The sequence below is a fragment of the Lottia gigantea genome (genome assembly GCF_000327385.1).
Source record: "Lottia gigantea unplaced genomic scaffold LOTGIsca_22, whole genome shotgun sequence".
NCBI lineage: Eukaryota > Metazoa > Mollusca > Gastropoda > Lottiidae > Lottia > Lottia gigantea.
Window position 1 is genome coordinate 2707403 of NW_008708555.1, and position 23388 is coordinate 2730790.

Below are 23388 nucleotides of genomic sequence, written 5' to 3' on the forward strand. Positions count from 1 at the left end.
TAACGATATTTGACTGATGTGTATCTCCCATGCATATTCACTTACAAGTAAGTTATCTTTTATATATATGCATGGTCAACAATAGTTTAACGTAATTTATTATGTATATACATGTAATAAACAATTATATTAGATTAGAGGAAAATATTACAAATTTTCCTTCTTGTTTATAAAGAAGGTTTCAATTAGTCATGAATGGAGGATAATTGAATGCTTTTTTAGAAAAAAAAAATTCAGTAATCGAAGTTAAGGAAACTGGTCATAATTTTTTTCATGTATATTATTTTTGTCTGCAAGTTTGACAGTCTTCTATTGAACAGCAAGATTTAATTGCGCTAAATGATGTGTTATTTGGATATGATGTTGTTTTTGTCTGCAGTTTTGGCACTTTTTCTTGTATGAAATATTTTGTATGTAATTTTAAAAGTTTTTAACAGAGTGAAAATTGACAAGATGTCTAATTAAATATATTAGAGTTCTTTATGATGTCTGGCTTACTAGTTGTAGCTGTTTTAGCAATATAGCGATGATATTGTCTGAAAGCATACAGTAGCTTTTGTGCTGTTAACGCGTTGCCTTGTGAAAACCAATCCTACATGTCAAAAATTGCTGAAATTGCTTAAGTCAGTAATGGTAATGTGTTTCAGTAGTGGATCTTCTCTATCCTTAGGGAATTATACAACGTTTATTTCCTTGCATCTTCACAACCACATGTGGAAATCACTGCAACCCAACTATAGTTGGCTATCTATTCTGTTCTTTGTATTGTTTTTGGTACTGTATAGCCAGTCTGTATGTGTTGTACGCTAGCTCCAGAATGCAGAATGGCAGTTCCTTTTGTTTGTCTCCCTGTCTGAGGTTATAAAAAAGTAAAGAATGTGATAATGAAGTGTAAGTGAAGAGAATAGATTCATGGTTAAATTCACACGGATTATTATCATGATTTCTCTCTTAACGATAAGCTAGAGTTATATACTGATACTGAGCCTTGTTTAACGCATGATTAATATCTCGTTATGCTCGCTATCTTCTATTTATTCGTTATGTCTTGGTTTTTCATGTGACAAAATTGTTTTATCGCTCTGTGAATATTCAGATACCTTCATTTGCTGGATGGTGTCTTAATTATCTCTACTATTTATATTTTCGGATACTTTCTTAACAGTGTTTCCTTCGCGGTGTGTTTTGGGCAACTTCTTGAATTCATTGTACCTGATTCGTGGTATTCTAGTTTTCCCTTATTTTATCTTGTATCCTTAGATACTTATTCTTAGATGATATCTGTATATCTGGAAATTCGATAGGCGAATAATTATGATTTATCATTACCAACTGTTCGTTAGACAAAACTAGAATTTGTTTTTAAAATATGAGAATAGAATTATCAGTGGCAGATGCCAGAATAATCTCTTAGATTTTCTAATTATCAGTTTAAAAACCCAGTAGCCAGCAGATCAGCTTCCTAATGGTACTGATAAGGGTTCGCTATGGTCATCACTTCTCAGTAGATAAATTTGTTATGTTAAACGATCAAATAAATTAATGTGTCAGATTGAAATGGAAACTTTACTTGGGTCTACAAGTTGTATTTCAAAAGCAAATCTACGATAACTTGATCTTATTGATGCACATCCGCGTCGTTGTCCTGAATTTGACACGTTCTCGTCTGCTATTATACAAAATTAACTACCTTCAAGAAATTGTCATGTTAACGTAAAAAGCCATAATATCAGGCTTCATGATTTAAATGGCTGTTATTATGAATATTTGTTGTTTCATGACCTGCGTTGTAAGTACGTTATTTGGCTAAGTAATTTTCATAATAGCTTACAAGAGTTGTAATTATAAGTATGTAGACTGGGGCAAGTTTTCGATGTTAAAAGGATGAAAGTAAAATGTCAAGGGTTGTGATACAAGGAACCATCAGGTTGTTTCTATTACAGCTACAACTGTGAAGGTATTGTATATATTAAAGCTAACGTGAGAGTATATTATTCTAAGGTTGGAAGGTATATTCAAAGCATATGTTTTGTGTATATATATTCCCAATGTTTATGAACTCTTATATAAATGTTTTGATGTAATACAAATTGTTATTATTGAAGAGTTTCTCATAGTAGTATCATTTAATACAATAGCCAGCCAAATTATCATATTATGTGAATGGAATAGAAGAAACAGTAATCGAGCACCGAGCACACTGAGGTCAACAGAAACTTGATAGTGATCCATGTCTTTAATTACACAATTAAGCTGCTCGTCTGTGAATCTTGGCTTCCAATCTGCTATTAAAATGTTGGGGGAATTAATATAATTTTTGGCGGGAATAATGACGGACTTCGTCTAGCCGTTTGATCATTATGTAACCACATTTCTTTCATCAGATGACTTGAGTACATATGATGACTTATTGACCGAGACTATTATTGAATTAGACGTGATTTATAGGACATATTAATGATATTTTCTGATATTTGTGAAGACGTTTATATTGTGATAACACATTTGTGATTCATGTGTTAAAAGATCTCTAATCTTACAAATTAAACTACTTTAAGACTCTTGACGCTGTATTCACGTGTGCTTTATGTCCATTTAGATTGCAAGATTTTATGAAATTTCACCTTAATGATTCTGAAAAAGATTCCGAATGACAGCTAGAGAAATCCTGAAAGCAATGCAAGTGACAACCGTAAAAAGGGTAATAGAGCACAATTATGGTTTTTGTTTTTGAATTTCAAAGTTGTAAGTTACAACAACAGGTGAACATTCGTATCATCTACGTATATAAACTTTCAACCTTTGTGCAATTGCTACTTGTCATAGAGTGTGTCTTGGCACATTGCAACCTTTCATACTGTAAAACATAAGACATCAATTTCAAATTTATCTTTTTTACGAGATCCTTTAAGTCGCATGTGTGGCTTAATCGTGTGTGTTCGTTTTAATCACACTCAATGATATCAATTCAAAGATATACAAATTATGAAAGACATTTTCTCTTTAGATGTATTTATTTATCATGACATATTCCACATTCTGTCTTGATAGCAGAGTTTATATACATAGTATCAAATACAACCATAAAACATTATACAGCTAGTAATATACATGATCTAATGTAATCAACATCATAGTTGCAGGTGCGTGATATAAATATACATATAAACATGTATTAATAGCACTATCAATATAGACACATAATTTCTTATATGGGTCAATGAGGAACACGTGGTTGGATAGTGTAAATTAGGTCACATGAGTGTTTTCAGACCAATGTTCTCGCGCCCCACCCCTGGGAACCCTGGCGGATATATAACTGTTTATTTTACCAGTATGTATATCCTTAGTTTTCCACATCTGACGCGAGATTAAATTTACTTTTAAATATCAAGGGAACACAAGACAAATTGTGAAATCTAAACAAAGAAAAAAACTGACCTCCCCTGAGGTTTAAGTTGTCTAAATGTAACGTTTACTGAATTTCATTAACATCTTATGCTCGTTTATTCAGATTTTAACTTAATGTTTTCTTGCAAAATTTATCGTCATTCTCCATCAAAATAAACGTTAATTCTACATTTAACCTTAATACTAATGATTTCAGTGGTGTTGACTGTTTTGTTTAAATGGTTTCGCATCTCAATTCCGTGAATTTATTAACTTTGCCCAATTTCATTCAACTGAAATTCTGGCATAAACTGAAAACACTTTTAGCGGTAACAAGTTTAACATATGTATGTTTTATAAAAGCATCAAAGAGATATTTGAACCAGACATTTTGAGATATATTTCATGCAATAACTCAATATGATACCTGCAATGATTTGAAATGAATGAACAGTAAACAAATTATTGATACAATTCTCTCAGGGTTTGCTTCCAACACTTTACAAAAATACAATGTCTGGCGATAGTTAATATTATAGAGTTATAGGTTTAAAAAAATGAATACCCATACATATTGTACATTTCCCATTATATTCCGAGAAATGACGAATGACGAAAGTTTTGCCTATATATCAGCTTACTTTTTATTTCCAACATTGTGGATTGTTTAGTCTGCACAAATTGAAGAACACTGCAGAGCTGCAGTATCATGTCTGTAGCTTTTTGGAGTATTATAAATAATATATTTGATATTTTTTGTTATTTTAGGATGAGAAGCTAACAAAAAGGAATAAATGAACAGCCAGAAATCTCTATCATTCCTCGGCCTTGTGATGGCGGAAGTATCTTTAGATCCAGTCCTTCGGGCATTCTGGGAACGGTTCCCATGTCCGCCATCTTGGAATAATGACCTGTTGTTCCGGACTAATTGGACTTCCTGTGTTGCCCCTAGTGTAGGGGAAAGGATTATTGTGTTCATGGCGGATAAATGTGGAATCAAAAATCTACCTAGTCATATTACCCCACCACCCAGAGCAGGTGCCCCTGGGGATATCTTAGAAGACGCTTGTTCTTTAAATTGTAAAATTATTGTGGCACTAGTGTGTGTTCTCTTTGTGATATTTACTGTGACTGGAATTATTATTATTATCTATAGGTTAGTATAGTGTTTTATATTGTATCGATAACTTTCGATTAGACAATATACTGTGGTTTCGTCGCCGTCAATGTTATCAGCTTTATAGCTACTTCATTAATCCAGATCATAAACCTTTCATACTCAGAAGCTGTTCGATTTATATTCGTCAAATCTTCATGCTAAATTATATAAGAACCAACACAACACTTTTATGAAGGTAAAACATTCTCATTTCAGCTCACAGTAGTTACTTGGAAGCTTAAAAAGTAGTGGATTCTCTGCTTCTGAGTTCAATACGCGAGCCATGTCACAAAACGGTATTCAATTTGTCAGGTGCATCACCTCTACAACATGCACCTAGACAGACAAGTCTGTAGCCAAAATAAATAACTTTAACACATAAATATAACCAGGTTGGCTACAACATAATAATATTTCATTTAAAGTATTCAACGTTTAACATCATTAAAAACAAATTGTCCATTTTATGAACCAACTTGGACAAAATCCAATCTAACATGGAAAGTATATCAATTAGATTTCATCGCTCTCTTTGTTTAAATACTAGGTCAAATATTTCTTAAATTGGCCTCATTGAAATTCTTTGTTAAGAAAAAGACTGGATCCCCAATCTTCAAAAAAATGTATGTGATAATGAGCAAGCATTCCTCGGAATCTAATTTTATAAATAAGAATGGAGAAGAATAATGAGGAATTTCCTCTTGAAAACATAGAAATTACCATGATCATTACAATTTCCAATGTTATTTTACTTCTAATGAGGAAGTATTTCTTCAATTATTTTAGAATTTTTATCATATTTTTTTTTATAGTTTTCCAATTTTCTCAGACATTAAATTGGAATAATGTTGAAAGAACTTTTAAATAAATCAAATCAGTACAAATTGATTTCCGTAAGTTAATATGTGAATCCAAGATTTAGTATGAAATTGTACACAACTTAGAATTCTGTCATGGTTTCTGAAGCCATTGTTACATGAATAGGCGTAAGAGTAACGAAACCATTCATGAGATTAAAATTATTCGTTCGCCTCCTTAGAGCACAAAAGCAGCCGTTTTGGAAGTTAATTAACTCTATGCATGGAGTACAGTGTCGTTCCGCTGGTGCTTTTTACCTCTTTCAAACCAAAATTTCAACAGAAATTTTATTTATTTTATTTGCTGGACAAATGTATTGGTGTTATAAAAACATAACATTGCATTGTTAGATTAAACTTCCAATAAAATAAAAGTGCCCAAGCTGTCGAGTGCTGACAGCAAATACAATTTAATCTGCGTTTTACATAATAAATAGGATAACTATTAAGACAACTTAAACTTTAAAATGATCAAACAACACATCATCGATTAAAAAAATAAAATGTAATCTAGAGCAAATCATACAGAAACAATGAAAGTTTGAGCCAACAAAAACATTGTGATATTATGACATGATCGTTCTCAATTTGGCAAATTTGAAATATTTCTGCGCCAAATTTGATAAATATTGCAAAAAAACTTGGACAAAACCAACATCAACAACTGTTAAAAATCAATTAAGTGGGTAAAATATAAACATAGCTAGTTCCGTTACACACATAATGTGATGCTGACGATTTGATGGTTTAATTTATACTTTACAATAATAAATATACACTCAACGTAAGAGGTATTGCCAAAACAATTAGCCATACCAGTGCATAAATTAATTTGAGGTTTACATGATCGTTAACTGATAGATAATACACATGTACAAAACATAACAAAGGAAACGTTAATAAACTGAAAATGACGGCTTTCTTTATTGAACATGTTGGCATAAATGTTACCACTATTTTTATCTTGTATCTTAACCATCTCTGAGTGCTAAGACAGTTGTCTGAGGTTGGGACTGATAAGACTACGAGATGGAATTCCTTTTGAGGACAAATATTCGCTGGAGACAGTACAAAGTAAACTGTTGCCAAGTTTTCAATAAATCAAAGTTATTTATCTTAATTAAGCAGCTGTCCCGTTCTTCAGCTCCTGTCTGGCTCGTAATTAGAGAACATTACGCGAGTCTTTGGGTGGCGTTACCTTCACAGAACCTGATTTGTGACAATCGGCTTTTTGGTTCATTAACATTTGATGACATTTGACTAGTATCGACTATTTACGAGAGCTGGTCCCGTATCGTATATTAATTATAGATAACTTCCATGTTGATCACAGTGAACAACCATCACTGTCCTCTTGTTTTTCACCGATAAATAATGATTTATTTTAGTTTAAAACCATTTCCTTTTGGTTCTGTCCTTCACAGCTAATAACCCCGACAAAATTTATAACATTTTTTTGTGCTCATGGAAATGAAAGTCGAACAAAAGAATTGATGGCGGAATGTGCGGTTTGATGCCAATTTAAATGCTCTTCGAGCAGTTTGCAATTGTATGAGTCAAGGCATCTTTACAGCTTGCCTTTTCCCACCTTTTTTGTGATACCTCAAGGCGATAATCTGTTACCAATTTTATAAAGGCTTTTCTATGGGTTACCTTTCGAGGGGATGACAGAAATTCATGCAGACTGGGCTTCCCAATATTTTCAATACTGCCTGTAACGTTTTAGTATTTTGCCTTTATAGAGTCATCATTTGGATTTCCTTCCTGGTTGAGTAGTTTTCTATGCTTAGAGTATACTTCTCGTATGCCCGTTTTGTGGGATATCCGATATCGAGTAAGGCACATTCAGATCAATAGTATTTTCTTCTAATCCCCCCTTGTCTACTGTGTGCTCCGAGCGGTAGACTTTCAAGTACAAAATTTTCTTTCGCGTGATGAATTGTGATAATTCAATTTCAACAAATCAAGCAATATTGTTTCAGTAAATCTAAAAACTCATTCAGATGAAAGTTTTAACATTGTAAAGAAAAAAAAGCCAGACATCTTTTCAGCTGGTTAAACTATTTAGCTGCATTTCATTAGCCAGTCAATTTTTAAATGTCGAAATCAAACTTGGCATTTTATACTCTGATTTCGAAAACACTTGAGACGGTTAATTTGAATCAAAGATGCAGAGTTAAATGTACTGTTCATTTATTTTCAAATCAATATCTTTATTAGCCGTATCAAACGATGATATTGCATCCTGTCTATATCAGAAACGTTTCAACAATTTACATTGTCATCCTCTGGTATAATATGACACGTGATGGTACACTTTGTGTACAATAAAACCCAATTACTATTATAATTTTGTGTTACGTTTTTCAATGTGATCTCTACTCCAAAAATGTTCATCAATCTTTAAAGTCTTAGCCTTTGTTATTGTTTACCTTCATTGTCCCGAGGGTAGCGTAAAATGTTTGTTCAATTCGCCAGGGGGTCGGGATACGCGTGCCGAGGAGAGATCGTAGGTGTACAGGCCAACGTTCTTTGTTTATAATGTAATTAAGTTGTTAAAAGTCAGGATGCCCCAAATACGATTCATCCGTTACTTGTTGGCACGGGGTTGCATTTAATTTTATATCATAACATTCAAACTTGTATTCCATTAAATCAGCTCAAGTGGGATTAATGATGACGTTTGTATCAATTTTGAGCATTCAACACATTTTGTTTAGCTATTTCGTTGTTATTTCTTTTAAAATACTTCAAATTCTTTCGTTTGTTTTTCAGGAAAAGAAAATGTAAAAGGAAATCGAGTCCGCCCCATCCGTCGTCTGGTGATAAAATGTTCACGTCTGGTATCAATAACAGCAGACGTCAGGTATGTAGTCACATTTTTGGCGGGAAGATTTTATTTTGTTTTATTCTTATCTAAAACGTGAAATATTTCCTGGGCGTTAAAAGGTATTTAAATTTATTGTGTTCATGTGATTTTGGATGAAGATAGTTTGAAGGAGAGATGCTTTGTTATTACACACGAAATATACACAAGGTTACTTGTGAAAATCTGAAACTATAAAAGCAATTTCATCGCTTGGATAATTGTTAAGTAGACTAAACAAAAGCTGTTTGTGTGGCAATCAGGAAGTTAGGTCAAAACAACAGTTAATTAAACGTAGACAATAAATGATTTAAGTTGGGCTGTAACCGTTGTTCAAATTGGGCCATTTAAGGATTATTCAAGTGAAATAATTCAGGCACCTTACCAGTTCAGCTCCATGTCTAAAAATGAAATTCTGAGATTATTTTTCAACGCGTTATAATTTATTAGTGTGTGAAATGGTAGAATCGTGTAAATTGGTGTCTTTATCGCCATGTTTTTGAATAAATTGTGATATTAATACGGTAGTTTATGGGGTATTTGAGTTCTAGTGATAACTCCTGGCGTTTAATTGATTATTTATAGCATTCCGTCTCTATCATTTCTACTTCTTCATCATTCTGTCAAAACCAGACTCCATGGAATTTAGGATTTATATTTCGGAAAAAGTAAAGTTTTCTTTCAGAGAATTCTTTTATATTCGGTTTCTACCAAACAATATATTCATAATGTTGCAGATCGAAAAGTTTATTTTCACTTTTATTACATAAATGGTGTGTATGTAATAATATATGCATTAATTGGCCCTAACCTTAGAGTACATCCGTATAGTTTATGTCCTCAATTTTGTCACTTCGCTTAAAAACAAACAAAAACCGAAATGACAAAAGATTACTTTGTTGCTCCCGCGATTTGTTTTAAGTGTAATGTCAGTTTTACATTTATGGTTCTAATATTGTCCCATTTTTATCATTTCAGGCACCAACTAGCATTCCGGCCTCAGCCTCCCTGGGTGATCAAAATCAAAATCCTTTACTTCGTCGTCCTTTACCACCATTACCAAATAACTGTCATTTCGCTAATTATCGAATACTCCCGGATGGAGACAATTCTTCATCTTGTGCCAGTCATAGCACAGGAGGACATTCTCCAGTGTACGAATATATAGACGATCCTAGTGTGCATTATGGGTGTCAACCGTGTCACACATGTCATAGACATTCAAGAGAAATAGGATGCGTAGCATGTGTTCCTACGCGGCAGAATTGCGACCGAAATAGTTCTCAGGATTTAATCCGATTTAGCTTCGGACATCCAGGTTATAACGACGATCCTGGCGATGAAATTTGGTTTGATGAACAAGGGAGACAATACAACGCTCCATGGAATGATAGACAATTGATAAACATGTTTAAGAATGTCAACCAAAATGACCCGCGGATTCGAGACGTCGTACCTCCTCGCAGATCTCAAAGTGGACATAGATTGTCGAGAGATTCTCGTGAAATGATGCCAGTTTGTGGTTGTCAAGAACGTTATCAGCGCGAACATAATTACCGAGGTGATATGGATGGCGGTCGTATTCCTCATAGTCTTTCCAACGAAACTCAATTTGTGAACCTTCCAAACGACGGATCTGGCGTAACAATTCATTATAATCCGAGAAATTCACAAGGATTCCAAGATGGCCGACGTCGAGCGCCGTCTAGGGGAAATAGTTCTCATAGACTAAGTCGTCCAGAAATGCCTTTATCGCCATCAGGTGACCGATTGTCTTCACGTGAAGGAACTGACAGAAGGCCGATTCCTGCTATTCATACGGATTATTTTTCCTCTGACGCGTGATGAATCCAATGTCCTTACTTTAAAACTAAATTGTGATATCAAGAAACATTTTTCGCTTAAATCATATGAATTGAAACTGTGTTCAAGATGTGTTCAGTGAATGTGGACATACAAGGTGAATTAGTAGTGCTATTAATTGACTAATTTTATTTTTACGCATATTTTTATGATTGGATGTTACATATTGGAAACTGAAGTACATAATTAGAATATACATACATGTATTTTTCACCAGTCGATCTTTTATGATAGACACGGATCTGAATTGGTATAATGATGGATAAGAAAACTGTAAAGCTAATTATTTGGTTTAGACCCACAAAAAACGCTTTATGATATGAAAATGTATTAGAAGAATGCTTGTTGTTGTGTTTTGAGTCTTTTTTTTAATTTATTTATGAAATTTTCGATCTGAAATCATTCACATTGTACGCTCAAGTCATAAATGCCATAATTCATTATGTTCACAAATCATACTATATCAAAATAACCAAAGTCTTTCGTTATTGAAGTAAAAATACGAATTAGTACAATGAATTTAAAGGATTTTGAAGTCTTTGGAAGTGTTTTGAGATCACATATAGCTTCAGTTTGCAACATTCCGATCTAAGTCCGTGGAAATTCCACATAACCATTTCCGGATTCTGATGTCATCGCAATTATGATTTTGTTTGGATAAGACACGTTATTATTTGGAAAAGGAAGCTTATTTTTGGATCTAAAGGAACAGCACACGTAAGATTGTAGTTCCGAATAGCTCAAATAAAAGCTATACATGCTCAGCGTACACTTACACAGAAAAGACCAGTTCAAAATCCTTTATTTTATTGCTTTATTTGCAAAATGTAAATTTGAATTGTATTGTTTTCATATGCTCAGCGTAAGATGAACCATTATGATGTTAAAATTTTACAATACTTTTGGCACTCGTAAGAGTAAGAAAACAACTTGTCCGTTATTTCTTTTATACACGGCCTTTGAACGAGATTGGCATACAACTGAATTGAAAGAATGATGGTGGTAACAATGACTACGAATATATCACAAAATATAAAGATTGCATATAGCATAAATATGAACTGTTTATAAAATTTGTATAAAATGAAAGTAATTTAATGTGAAATTTAAAAATATAATATTTATAACTAACATTTTGTCGCTTTATTCCTATCAAATCTCCACCACCTTTTTATATAACCTCCCAATGTGCTGTGTCGCCCTAACAGTCTTGTATTGGTTGTTAGTTGAAATAAGACATCCATAAAGCAACATAATCCCAATTCCAAGCATGAAATACGGAGTTGACATTCTCCATAAGTATTCTGCTTCACCTTCGATAATTTCATTTATTTTATTAGCTATACAATGGCCAAACGTTAAAGCATTCAAATTTAGCACCTCTTGCGTGATCGTCTCATTAAAGTTGTAAAAAAAACCTTTTTGAACATTGAGCACTGATTGATGCACTTCAAAATGTCAGTAGAAAAAACAACTTTCTGAACATTTATTGCGTGTTGCCCCAACTAGCAATAACCTTCGAGGATGTCGTTAAATGGCATAAATGAATGTACAATCTGAATGAACGGTGCTCGTTTTACTGAATTGAAAGGGAGAAAAAATGTAATTTAATGTTAGGGAAATAGAAATGACTTGTAAATGACACCATTTAGAGAACAGGATGGTGTTAAATTGGTTCAAGTGGGAATCAACTTGCCACTTTACCTCCGGCTAAAAGAGGTATTCTGACCAATCAATAGTTGACCGAAGTACAGCAAAATGGAAAGATAATTCCAGGATTTTTGTAGTGTATAATTCACAATTCTACCGAGTTGTCGTTAATTGTGTAGCAGTCAACCCGACCCATAGGCTCAGAATTTTATTGTTCAGAATACCATCCCCACATCATCATTACACAAACAAAAAAAATAGTCCAATTAGAAAAGATATAAAAACTACTTCCGGCGTGTTTTACAATCGATCACAGTAGAACGTGGGTATGTGGTCACAAACACTACGCAAAAAAGACTGCAGCTATCTTGATGTGATTATCAACAGAGATCGTTACATATATATATATAGTTGGTTCTTCGGTAGCTCAAATCTGAATAGCTGGAACAAATATACGTTAATTATTCATTGTCATATCATCATTATACAAACATTAAATTATTCAATCTGAAAAGATGCAAAGAAATACTTTCAACTTGATTCAAATACAAGTGCACAATTCTTGGATCTGTGGTCAGAAACACTAACAAAAATAGAACGGCAAAGACTGAAGTTATTTTGGTATAATGTTCTGAAAGCATGCCTTGTGGCATCGTAGGTTGTGGTTTGGGTTAAATCCCTTGTTTACAAAAGCTTAGTAACATGGAGGCAAAGGTTTAGAATTGAAATATGACCCAATAAAGAGGCGGGAGTCCATGTCAGCTAATTATTCCCACGTGACCAAATCCTGAAATTGGAAGAATTTTCTGTCGCTTTCTACATCATTAAGTTGTTTTTGTTGAAATCAAATGACAAGGAATCCATTAAAGTATGATCAAATTTCAAATTTAATTGGTCTCAAGTCGAGGCTGGTTGTTGCACGCCATCTGGTGTCTGCGTCGTCAAATCTCGCGTGATTTTAAAACACCAAAAAAGACATACCGTTTGTCAATTTCATCAGGCATCTCAACATCTTCTAGATCCACCATGTGTCAATTGCACGAGACAATAAGAACATCTCAAGTGTCAATTAATTCTTCTGAAAACGGAAGTTAACATGGAACAGTAATAATAATTAAAAGCAATGATGTCATTCACTATGAAATACGAGAGGAAAAGAGTGCAATTTTAACGCCGATCTGGAAATGGCGTGTATGATTTGTTAAGAGGTTTCCGGTTATTTTGGCATTTTCATTATATAAAGATGTTTATTGATCTAATGAACCAACTGGTAAATGGTGTTTTTCAGTCATTAAATGTATTACTTCAGTCCTGTCGGAAATTACGCATGTTATGTAGCTAGATGCGGAGTGGGTTTCATAGAGCTTCAATGATTCTTGTTCCTGTTAATCCTACGTCGGTTGTAATCCGAAATCTCATATAGGATGTAATGAATCTTTAAGAATAACCTATAAGATCATTATGCTCCAAGAGTAATCATAGTCCGAAACATTTGCCTCTATTCCAGTTTTTGATAGATATTTGGACAGTTACCAGCTGGACCATCCGATAACTGTTAAAATATCTATCTAAAACTGGAATAGAGGCAGATCTTTCGAACTAGGGTGACTTAGGCCTTGGGTGATTTAAGACAGCTTTTGCACAATCTCTTGGTCTTCGATTGATATATCTGCCCGGTTATATATTATTCCATTTTACGAATAATCTATCATTATTCTCCGTATAGAGAATTTTCTGTAAAATTTATTGATAAATAATAACAATGAAGGTATAAAAACTAATACTGATAACGTGATTTAATGCCATTCTGAACATATGTGCCATTTAAATTGCATTGCATTACTGATAACCTAGGCCTTTTTACCAACGATATTTTATGAAATTCATTACTATCGGATTGACTTGGGAACCAAGCCTATCAATGAAAAGGACACCTATCCCAAGATTTTGTGGATTTGCCAATGTTGCGTGTATTAACAGAAAACACATGTCAAAATTCATTTCCTAGTCGATGCAAAGTTTAGACTGAGTTCCACTATTTTCTGCAGAAACCACACATGATCCAGGGAAATTTTAACTTTTTTGCAAATTTGAAAATAGGTCATCTGACGAACTGTGTTTAAACGTGATTATGTCGTCTGATAAGTCATCCAGGTCCAAATTATCATCCATGCTTCCTTTTGGTTCCGCATACACATGTTCCTTATCACGTGACCTACTACACACAATCGTTGGTTCATCATACACACTTACCCGTGACGTACTTGGAATACAGTCCTCAGAATCTCTGATCGGTTCCCTTAAAAATAAACTGCTATCACATGATAATCTATTCTCGGTTATCATTGGTTCATTTCTAAACATACTACTATCACGTGATAATCTTTTGATTTTTTTGATAAGCTCAGAAGAAATTGACGTATGTATTTTATCTCGTGACGTCACTCTGTGAACAACGTCACCACTACTAGTTCGATTCGCTTCACTTTTCTGTTTTTTAAGAGAGTCACTGAATCTGTTTTCCGCCATTTGAGCCAATTTGATGAGTTGTTGATTCAGTGTATCGTGATATTCTTGGTCCACTAATTGTTGTTCCGCAGTCATTGTCTCTGGCTCCGTGTAAAGATTTTGAAAGTTCTCTCTTTCTAGTAACATTATGTCCATTCCACTATCTTTCTTGCCCTGAAATGTCAGAGAGAAAATGAAATACCGGACTACAGGCAAATTACACAGTTGATTTTAGTAGGTAAAATTATCTTTTTAAAAAAGGAAAAAAAACCCAACAGAACATGCAATATATCTGACAATCGAATTAACAAATCGTAAATCATAAATCTGATAGTTGTGTTTCGCTCTCTTATCTCAGTGATTCATTTCTCTCATTAAGCGGTTTTTACTTTATGAGGCGAAGAGTCGATATCACGCTTGCTGGTCCAATTCGTTTTAATTGCATATTTTATTCACAAAGCTGAGACGGGAGAATAAAAGCACTTGTGAATATAATTGTTCGCAATAGCTTGACATTGTGAAGATACACAACAACCTGAGAGTTCAAAACTTACCTTCTTTTTGATAACTGGACTGTTCCCTCTCATACAACTCGTATAGTACTTCCGGTCACTACTAGAGTTCAAGGCCGTTTCATGTGTCGGACTGAAATCTGTTTTTTGTCTTCTTTTCCTGTAAAGAAAGAAATACAGGTGGAAATAATTCAAAATGGGAACATGGTTTGTTAAGAAGTACTATACAGAAATGAAGCCTTTAGTCGACCAAGGAGTCATTTCATTGCAACTGACAAAATCCCTTGCATATGTAAACGAATGGCTGTTGGTGTGAGCATGGTTTCAGACCAAGGTAATATGTTGTTCGTCATCACAAAAAAATTAGAACTGAAGAAGATGGAAAGGGAAATAATGGAACAGCTAAATGTCAATCAGTATATTGAGTGTGATGTAATTGTGGTGCCGGGTCTCAGGGGACCTGCCACAGTCGACATGGGTGAAGCGTCGACTACAAGCAACTGCAATCAACTGGAGAGTAGTACATAGTACACAAGCTTTTGCAACTGCAAATTTTCAGTCTTCGATGATTGATAAGATTTTGTCGGATGCCAATAGTTTCTAAAAGTCAAAATTCAGTTGCTCTCAGATTCTGTCAGTCGCAAGGTTGACTTAAGACAGGAATTCATGTCAACGCATCTTCAATGAATGCACTTAGGAATGTACAAAGGTTTACTCTACAAACAATTGAAATACATTCTGTTAAGAAAATTTATAATTTGATATGCATCATGGCTTGAATTTGTTTAACCACAGGAATCAGAAGATGGTTATATCGTTAGTACAGATGAATTATTTATTCCAATGCTTAATGAGTGCGCGTGGGTTCAACATAAACATTACAAGATTAAAGTAAACAAAAAATAGACGAGATTTTCAAAATTCTTATAAATTTCTAGAAGTATCTATCCACATGAGATGGTTTTAGACGGAATTAATTTGTAGTTTTAAATCTCTAGATATATGAAGACTGGAAGTAATTAAATGGGAATTGTTTGGTTATGAGCAGCAGAAGTGAATGAAGTAGAGTCAAGTTTACCAAGAAATAATCTCTGTCTGATGTCAGCGAAAATGGTTTATGATAAATATTTAGATAAAAACAAAAGATGAAATTTATGATTTATTAACACGTAAACATACCATAGGTTAATTGAGAAATTACTCTTGGAATTACATAAGCGGATGTAAAACACTCTAGCACTTCATGATATCAACGTAACATTTAGTACAATAAAACCCTCACTTATAGCCGAACAAATATGTCAATGCACAACCGTGGTAAATATAATGGACATTTTAGTAAACACAGATCTGCACATAAATATGTTCAAGACGCGGTGATCATTAATTCATGTTAAACATTTATTAATTACATCGTTACAACGTGGTTCTCTTATAGTCATCAGGAATATTCAAGTAATTATTATTAGTGGAAAAGTGACTTGAATTACACTTTTTACGATCGCGAGACATATGTTAGTTTTCGTCTTCAGGATGTCTTGCAATATGTTTCAGCAGAATAAGCAAATCAGCATGAGAAGAAAGAAAACAGGATGCAAGGCAAATCATTTAGTGGAATCAAAATAAATTCCAGACAGCTTTCATAACACGTGGCATAAAGATACATGTTACCAGGAACTAGATATATCACGGTTGTAGATAAGTTATTATGAAAACAAATATCAGATACACGTGTTATCTTACACCTGGTTTTCAACACTTTTCACCCAAAATCCTTTATCTCAGATTTTACATCGGATATTTTCCTATTATCAGTACAAATTCATTTATCTTCAGATCAGTTTTTAAGAAGATTGCATCTCAAATTGTAATTTCGTATGAAATGAGTTTTGAAAGGCAATTTCTTACATAAAATAGGATATAACCAATTTGTTCATGTTGAAGTCAATAACATAAAAGTAAAAATTGCGTTGCAATGGAGAGGATTTCAAATAACCGATCTTATAAAAACGAAGTATTTGCTGTTTATTAGTAGATTGTTTTTCAACAATTTGTATTGACCATCCTAAGAATGGTTTGTCTACATTAATCAACTTCCTAACGGAACCTGGCATCACTTTCACCTTTTCTACCCTTTTATTTAATATTAATTAAAGAAGAATGTCCTTCACGTAAAACTACGGGTATCGGTATTGACAGGGATAATTTTCATCGATCAATTTCTTCTTTAATCTGACAAATAGCCTGGAGAATCATCCCAATTTTCAACGAAAGGAAATAAATCTGGTTTTGTATTTCAACCGGAAGTAAGGCTAATTGTCGCCCTTTGTTTTCAAGCACTTAAAATTTACCGGATGATTGACTAAATTGATAGCTTGTTTCTGCCTGGGTTTACATAGCTGATGAAAAAATTAATTATTCCGCTTTTAACTACCAGATGGTTCAGAAAAATGTCTTTTAAGTCTATGGAATTGCACGGAAGGGTGAAGGTGGTATTTAAAAGAGAAATGAAGCCCGAAGCGAGTTGACAGATAAACGGAACTGATATGATGAATGGTCGCCTTGTGATGAAAATATACTGTTTGTAATAAATCATTGAGAACAGAAATATATATTGCAATATGTACATTATTCATAGAAGTCTCTTACACCAAAACATCTATCACCGCAGATGGATTTTTCTGAGCCAACTTGAAATGGAAGGAAAGTTAATCGAAACCATCTCAGATGGTGAAGCTATATCAAGAAATTATATTATCTTATTATAATGATAGATATAAAACGATCAGAAATCATGACGTAGACAAATTGGATCAGCAAGTACAACTACTATCTTTATATCGCAAGCTTTATCTTTTTCCTAAAAACGTTCTATCGGTTGGTGTGGCCATTTCTTTAGAGACATACATTCTAACGAGCTTATTCGATTTCATATTGACCATGACCTATTCCCTCTCTAGTTATCAGACTCTGAATGCAAGCGAAAAAAGTATTGATCATAAAATATACAGAAAATGCAGTACCTCATTTAAGTCAAAATGAACTGCATTGAACTAATTACGTAAAACTGTTTCAATGTCACTTCTCAAAGGTTCAAAAGGTTAATTGCTGATGTCTAAGTATTAAAACTTGCGGTATGAATTCGATTGTTTTTAAGTTTGTAAATTTTCAGGGGCTTTTTCTATGTTTTCTCCAGGTTTAAGCGCAGCCTAGTCGCTGTAAAATCGCAAAAGGTCACAGTTCGGTATGACTGGGATGGTACCAAAATATACATAAAACAGGTATCAAATTATCTAATCTAGTTCCAACATCTGCGGTGTAGATATCCAACCATATTAACATAATAACTACTGCTCATAAATCATAAATTCTGAAACGAGTTCAATGATGCGATTTCAGCATCTGTTTGTCATCCAATGACCATTTACTAAATCTAGTAGATCCTTTTAGATGGCTATCAGGGTATGTTCACACGATCATCGTGTCGTTATTAATCTAATGATGTTCAATGTAGATGATTAAACATTCTTTATATTGGACGCGGTATTTGATTGTATGGTGTGAACGAGCCTCTAACCACCATTATTTCTGGTGAATCATTATATTGTCGGTTACGGTATTTTGACTCAAAGTGTGAATGGAACTTGAAATGTGCTGTTATAACATCATATCAGCGGTCACAGTAAATTGTCGTTTGGTGTGAATACCTCTTTACATGGCCAGTATCAAAGGACGAGCATGGGTGCGTTTAGTACAATAATTTCGACAATTTAGTCTCAAACGGTTAGATCTAGAGAAAATTGGAGCAATCTTGATTTCATTTTAAAGAGTACTAATGTTAATGTTAATTGTGCTGTTTCATTGCAGTCACTAGTACATTCATTCTTTCTAGACATCTTACTGCAATAAATAAAGTAACAGAAAACGTGTATCAGATAGGTAATCCAAATAGATACATTTACTTTCTATACGTATTTTATAAATAAGGTCATTCTAAGCTATGACGTTGTATTATTTCGATACTTCCATCGCCGACATTAAAAGAAAACTGTGAACAGTAAATCCTAGTAGAAAACTTGCTGATTGGTGTGATATCTAGTAGCTAAGATAATAAATTGGACACGTACATAAATAAATTGAAGCGCAAATCTTGTAGAAAGTTTTTATGATTAAAATCAAAATGGCAAAAAGATAAGATGAACCAAAATAAACTAGAATTGGCATTATTGATGATTATTCTTGACAATGAGAAGAAAAACGATTATAACAAGATGTTGGCAACATTATCAGCTTTTTCAGGCTTTGTGTCGGTTTGTAACAAAAGTCAATTAATGTTCTTAAGAAGCTTAGCAGTATCTGGTACAACAGTAATGAATCTGATGCAACTACTATTGTTGTTAATTTGTTTCATCAAACCTTTGCATTTTGATCCGTAGATCAGCAATAGTTCGTACACGCGTTCCTACGTGGGTAGATGTAACAGAGGCTGGCCCGACTTTCAAATTTTGTATGAGTGAAAGAATTACCTATGAGCCTCCCTTGACAATTCTGTGGCCCCTACGCAGTCCCCTCACCTAATGATTCATACAACCACCACTGAGTGCATAAAATATAATGGCATCTCATACTACACTGTCCTGATGTCCATATATATCAGGTGTTGACAGCTTGGTGTTAGCTCTTGCCAAAACAGTAGTAGTATGAAGTTGATATTAAAATATAGTAGTAGACGGGTTCATTATGGAGATTAGGAGAGACATTTGAATATAAAATCTGGATCTGGTTGAATTGTTTGTTAATTTCAGAAAGAAGTAATTAGTATCACATGCTCTACTCAAAGATCACACATATATTACTAAGGCATACCAATCTCAATCAGTTTATTCTTAACCAACTAAAAGAAGAAATCTTTAAAAAGTTCGTGCTTTAAAGACCGTCCAGTGACTTTTCACCTCGGTTAGAAACCCCTACAAATGGAAACTATGTTGTCAAAGTCTAATGGATGGGATGAGATGTGTTTTCAAAATAAAGAGCCGAACATGACATCGCACTCAAATGCTAAATGGTGTGTTTACATATGTGAAATGAGATCAAAGCTTATTAGACGACGTTTGCCATGGATATTGCGAGTAAAACCCACGACGTCAGTTCTAACTGAAGCCCATAAAACGAAGGACTCAGTTATGAATCTACTAAGTTAACTGACCAACTGTATTCAGAATTTTGAATCATATTTTTGTTGAACAAAGACAGCAACAGAAAATTGGCAGGATGGAAAATGCATTACTATTCTTGTTTCGGACGCCAATCTCGTGGAGAAGAACTCAGACTTGAGGGTTTTGTCCAATCTACATGGTATATCGCCTCTTCTAAATGCATTCTTGCCAGAGGTTTGTACCATCGAAGTACTTTGATACTTTTGATAAACGAGGGGTCTTACAGATACATAATTCTCACAATTCCAAGATTCCGTACATCAGTTATTAAGCCCACGTGTTAACAGAAAACTATTTTTATAACATGAAACTATACATCTTATCTATTTCTAATGAAGAATGACTGGGCGAGTGAAGATAATCTCTGTTTCTTGTCGAAATCTAGTGATAAATTACCCAATACATGCTTCCTACTTCAACCCAATCTGTGGGAACATGGACCTAACCACTTCTCCTACTTTGAAGTTTATATCTTTCTTCAAGTTCTAATTAGCCCGACTCTTTAGTTGTAAGTAGAATAACGAAGTTTCACAACGGCTTATCGTATAACGTTTTGTTCCACTGTCTATATCATAAAATACTGGATAGTTATCAAATTATAAACAAAGTTGAAATGATCTTTAAATTGCAAGAATACAAATAATCTGACTAATATTCTGTAGCCTCTTTTGATTGTTGGATGTTGTATCAAATAACAAAAGCTATAATGTTCCATCTTATAACACCCCCGTTCACAAGATCTCACATATCTTTCTTACCAACAGTCAACGATATCACAATATCAGAAGTAACAAAATAAGAATCAGATTTCTTACTGTAGCTGTAATCAAATCAAAGTTATTATTAACATAGATGGCATTTGGTTGTCAGATCAGACTGACCCTTTGTTCAACCCTGGGTCAACTATGTCAAGACCCATTCTTGTTTTCCAGAATGATTTAGATATGATAGCTTACTCTATAAGTACATGACTGTGTACTTTATCTACTTGACAAAATAACCTAAGATCAAGTCTGTAAGTGAGCGATTTTAATTACAGAGCTACAGTTGAAGCGAGAAAAATGGGAAGATTCTATGTTTCCTGTAGAGGATAAACGAAAAAAACCTAAATAAACAACTCACCCAAATAGTTGGTCGTTGGTTGTTTGTTAAACGTCCTGATATATTTTTACTTTAACAATAATTATCGAATAAAATAGATTTAACTTGCATATTATACTCTATGATACCTGACAGCGTTTTTTATCTATATTCTGAGATGTGCCGATGTATCTTTTCCAACGTACCCATTCAACTGGAAGTAACTGGGAGTAAAGTCCACGAACCTCCGATTGAAGCTCATACAACTGTCTTAGTGCTCAACTCAAAAGCTAACTGGGCAACTGCAAGCAACTTTCCAGTGAGGTTGGAACTGCCACGGTTTAACATTCATGAAAGAGTCCAATGTAATATCTATTATCCATAATAAAGAACTCCCGACATTCAAAATCCGAGAAAAAATCGAGAATCAAATGAGAGGATCGACTAATGTGAATACCATAAGCTGTCAGTCACACTTACGGATAATTGACTGTTGATCTGAGATAGTAAACTCTGGTCATTGTAATCTGTCAATAATTACTGACACTCTAGCTTGATTGGCAGGAAGCCCAACATATTAATGATTCTAGTAAAAAGTAACCAAGGCACTGGAACATCAATGGGCCATTCGATAAATATATGATAAAATATTTTAGAGATGTCAACCATTCACTTACTCGATTAGTGGTATGACGGGCTTCGTTTAGGGGGAAGTATATGCCAACCCTGTCCGAACACCTGATGATACCAGTCTGGTAAATGAAAGATCTCATTTAAAGAGTAGCTTAATATTGTTTACGAGATACATATTTTGGTATTCGCGAAGAAGCTGCTAACCCCTGTATGCTACAGATGTTGAAAGGACGGACAGAAAAACTAAAATGATAAACAATATCGAACAAATGGTGCTTTCATGTAGTACCTCTTGAAGATATTTGATCATCCCATCCCCAAAATTGCATTTTCATCTTAAAGGGACCTTTACTTTACACTATCTTAAGCTCACATGTAGACGGTACATCAAACATAATCTTACCGTGAAATATCTTGTATTGGAATTGGTAATTAAGGATACAGACAAGGCAATGATATGTTAAATACTTTATCATGTTTTTCCAAATACATGTAGATGTGATGTCTTAAACGAATACGAAGTCATGAGTTATGTCCCTTAATAAATCAAATTGTAAGCTTCAGACTAGATTCAATTCTTTGTACAATTAACAGTAGTTACCTCCCTTAAATTGATATTATTTTCACGGTTATTCTTTTGAAGATTACTGAATTCTTCCGGGGACGTTAAGATAAGATCATAATTGAAGGTCACAAACCGATAAAATTTAATAAGATTTGCATATGTAACCCATGCACATATTTCATATTTCGTTTATATGACTATCCCCGTATTAAAAATACATTTGTATGGCTAAAGAGATAGGTGGTCAGCTGAATAAGAAATTACGTACTATATGGTCCTGCTTGATTATGCATGAAACTTTTTACATCTACTACTTCGACAGTATGTAATCAGTGCAAACCTATAGATATTGATCCGAATAAGGTTTGGGAATAATGGAACAATACATACCGTCTTATACATAGAGATATTCCAGCGACTAGTAGTAATCCAAGTAGGAAACAAACAGCACTGATAATAAGTTTACATTCCATGGAACAAGATTGGAATAGATATCCACGACCAACTTCCCTAGCAACCACTTGCACGTTAGAATAGGTGGCGCATTTTTCAACCATCAAATCCCGCAGTTGAACCCCTACTTCCTGTGACACATGACAGTTCGTCCAATTCACTTTATATAATAACCCATTATTCCATGGTGGTGGACAGGGGAAGTTCTCCCAATAGTTCAATAATTTTGGGTCAAGGTCGATTTTAGGCATCAGGCGGATTTCAATAGCCCCTATTGGTAATGATAAAGAACTCATTTGGTCCCCAAAAAAATTATTTTCTCAATTAATCACATTTGATTCATATTGCCTTGATATATTCCACCACTTCCACTCAACTAAAACATTGCACTGATTTCCGGAAGAACTTTAGAACCTTACCACTGATATTGACCAATATTCCAATAAATATTAAAAGTATGTAACTTCACCAATGACAAATTCCACAATAATCAACTTTTTACGTTTAATTAGATAAATCCAATAGTTGAGTCCAACTATTAATTAATTAAACCACTGCGAAACACAAGATAGCATATTTCGTTTAAATCAACCAAGCACAGGATCGAAGACTTGCCACCTGCTTGAGGTTGAGTAA

General features: G+C 33.9%; 2 protein-coding genes across 2 annotated transcripts; one reads left to right on the forward strand and one right to left on the reverse strand.

Moving 5' to 3' along the window:
- Positions 1-4223: 4223 nt before the first annotated feature.
- Positions 4224-10117, forward strand: LOTGIDRAFT_159941 (hypothetical protein; the record flags this gene model as incomplete). Its single annotated transcript, XM_009054630.1, has 3 exons — positions 4224-4546; positions 8182-8272; positions 9251-10117. The coding sequence occupies 3 exons, from the start codon at positions 4224-4226 to the stop codon at positions 10115-10117; spliced, it is 1281 nt and encodes a 426-aa protein (XP_009052878.1).
- Positions 10118-13782: 3665 nt separating this feature from the next.
- LOTGIDRAFT_159942 (hypothetical protein) lies at positions 13783-23048 on the reverse strand (the record flags this gene model as incomplete). The annotated part of the gene is made up of 4 exons (XM_009054631.1): positions 13783-13827; positions 14039-14467; positions 14848-14965; positions 22690-23048. The coding sequence occupies 4 exons, from the start codon at positions 23046-23048 to the stop codon at positions 13783-13785; spliced, it is 951 nt and encodes a 316-aa protein (XP_009052879.1).
- Positions 23049-23388: the final 340 nt, after the last annotated feature.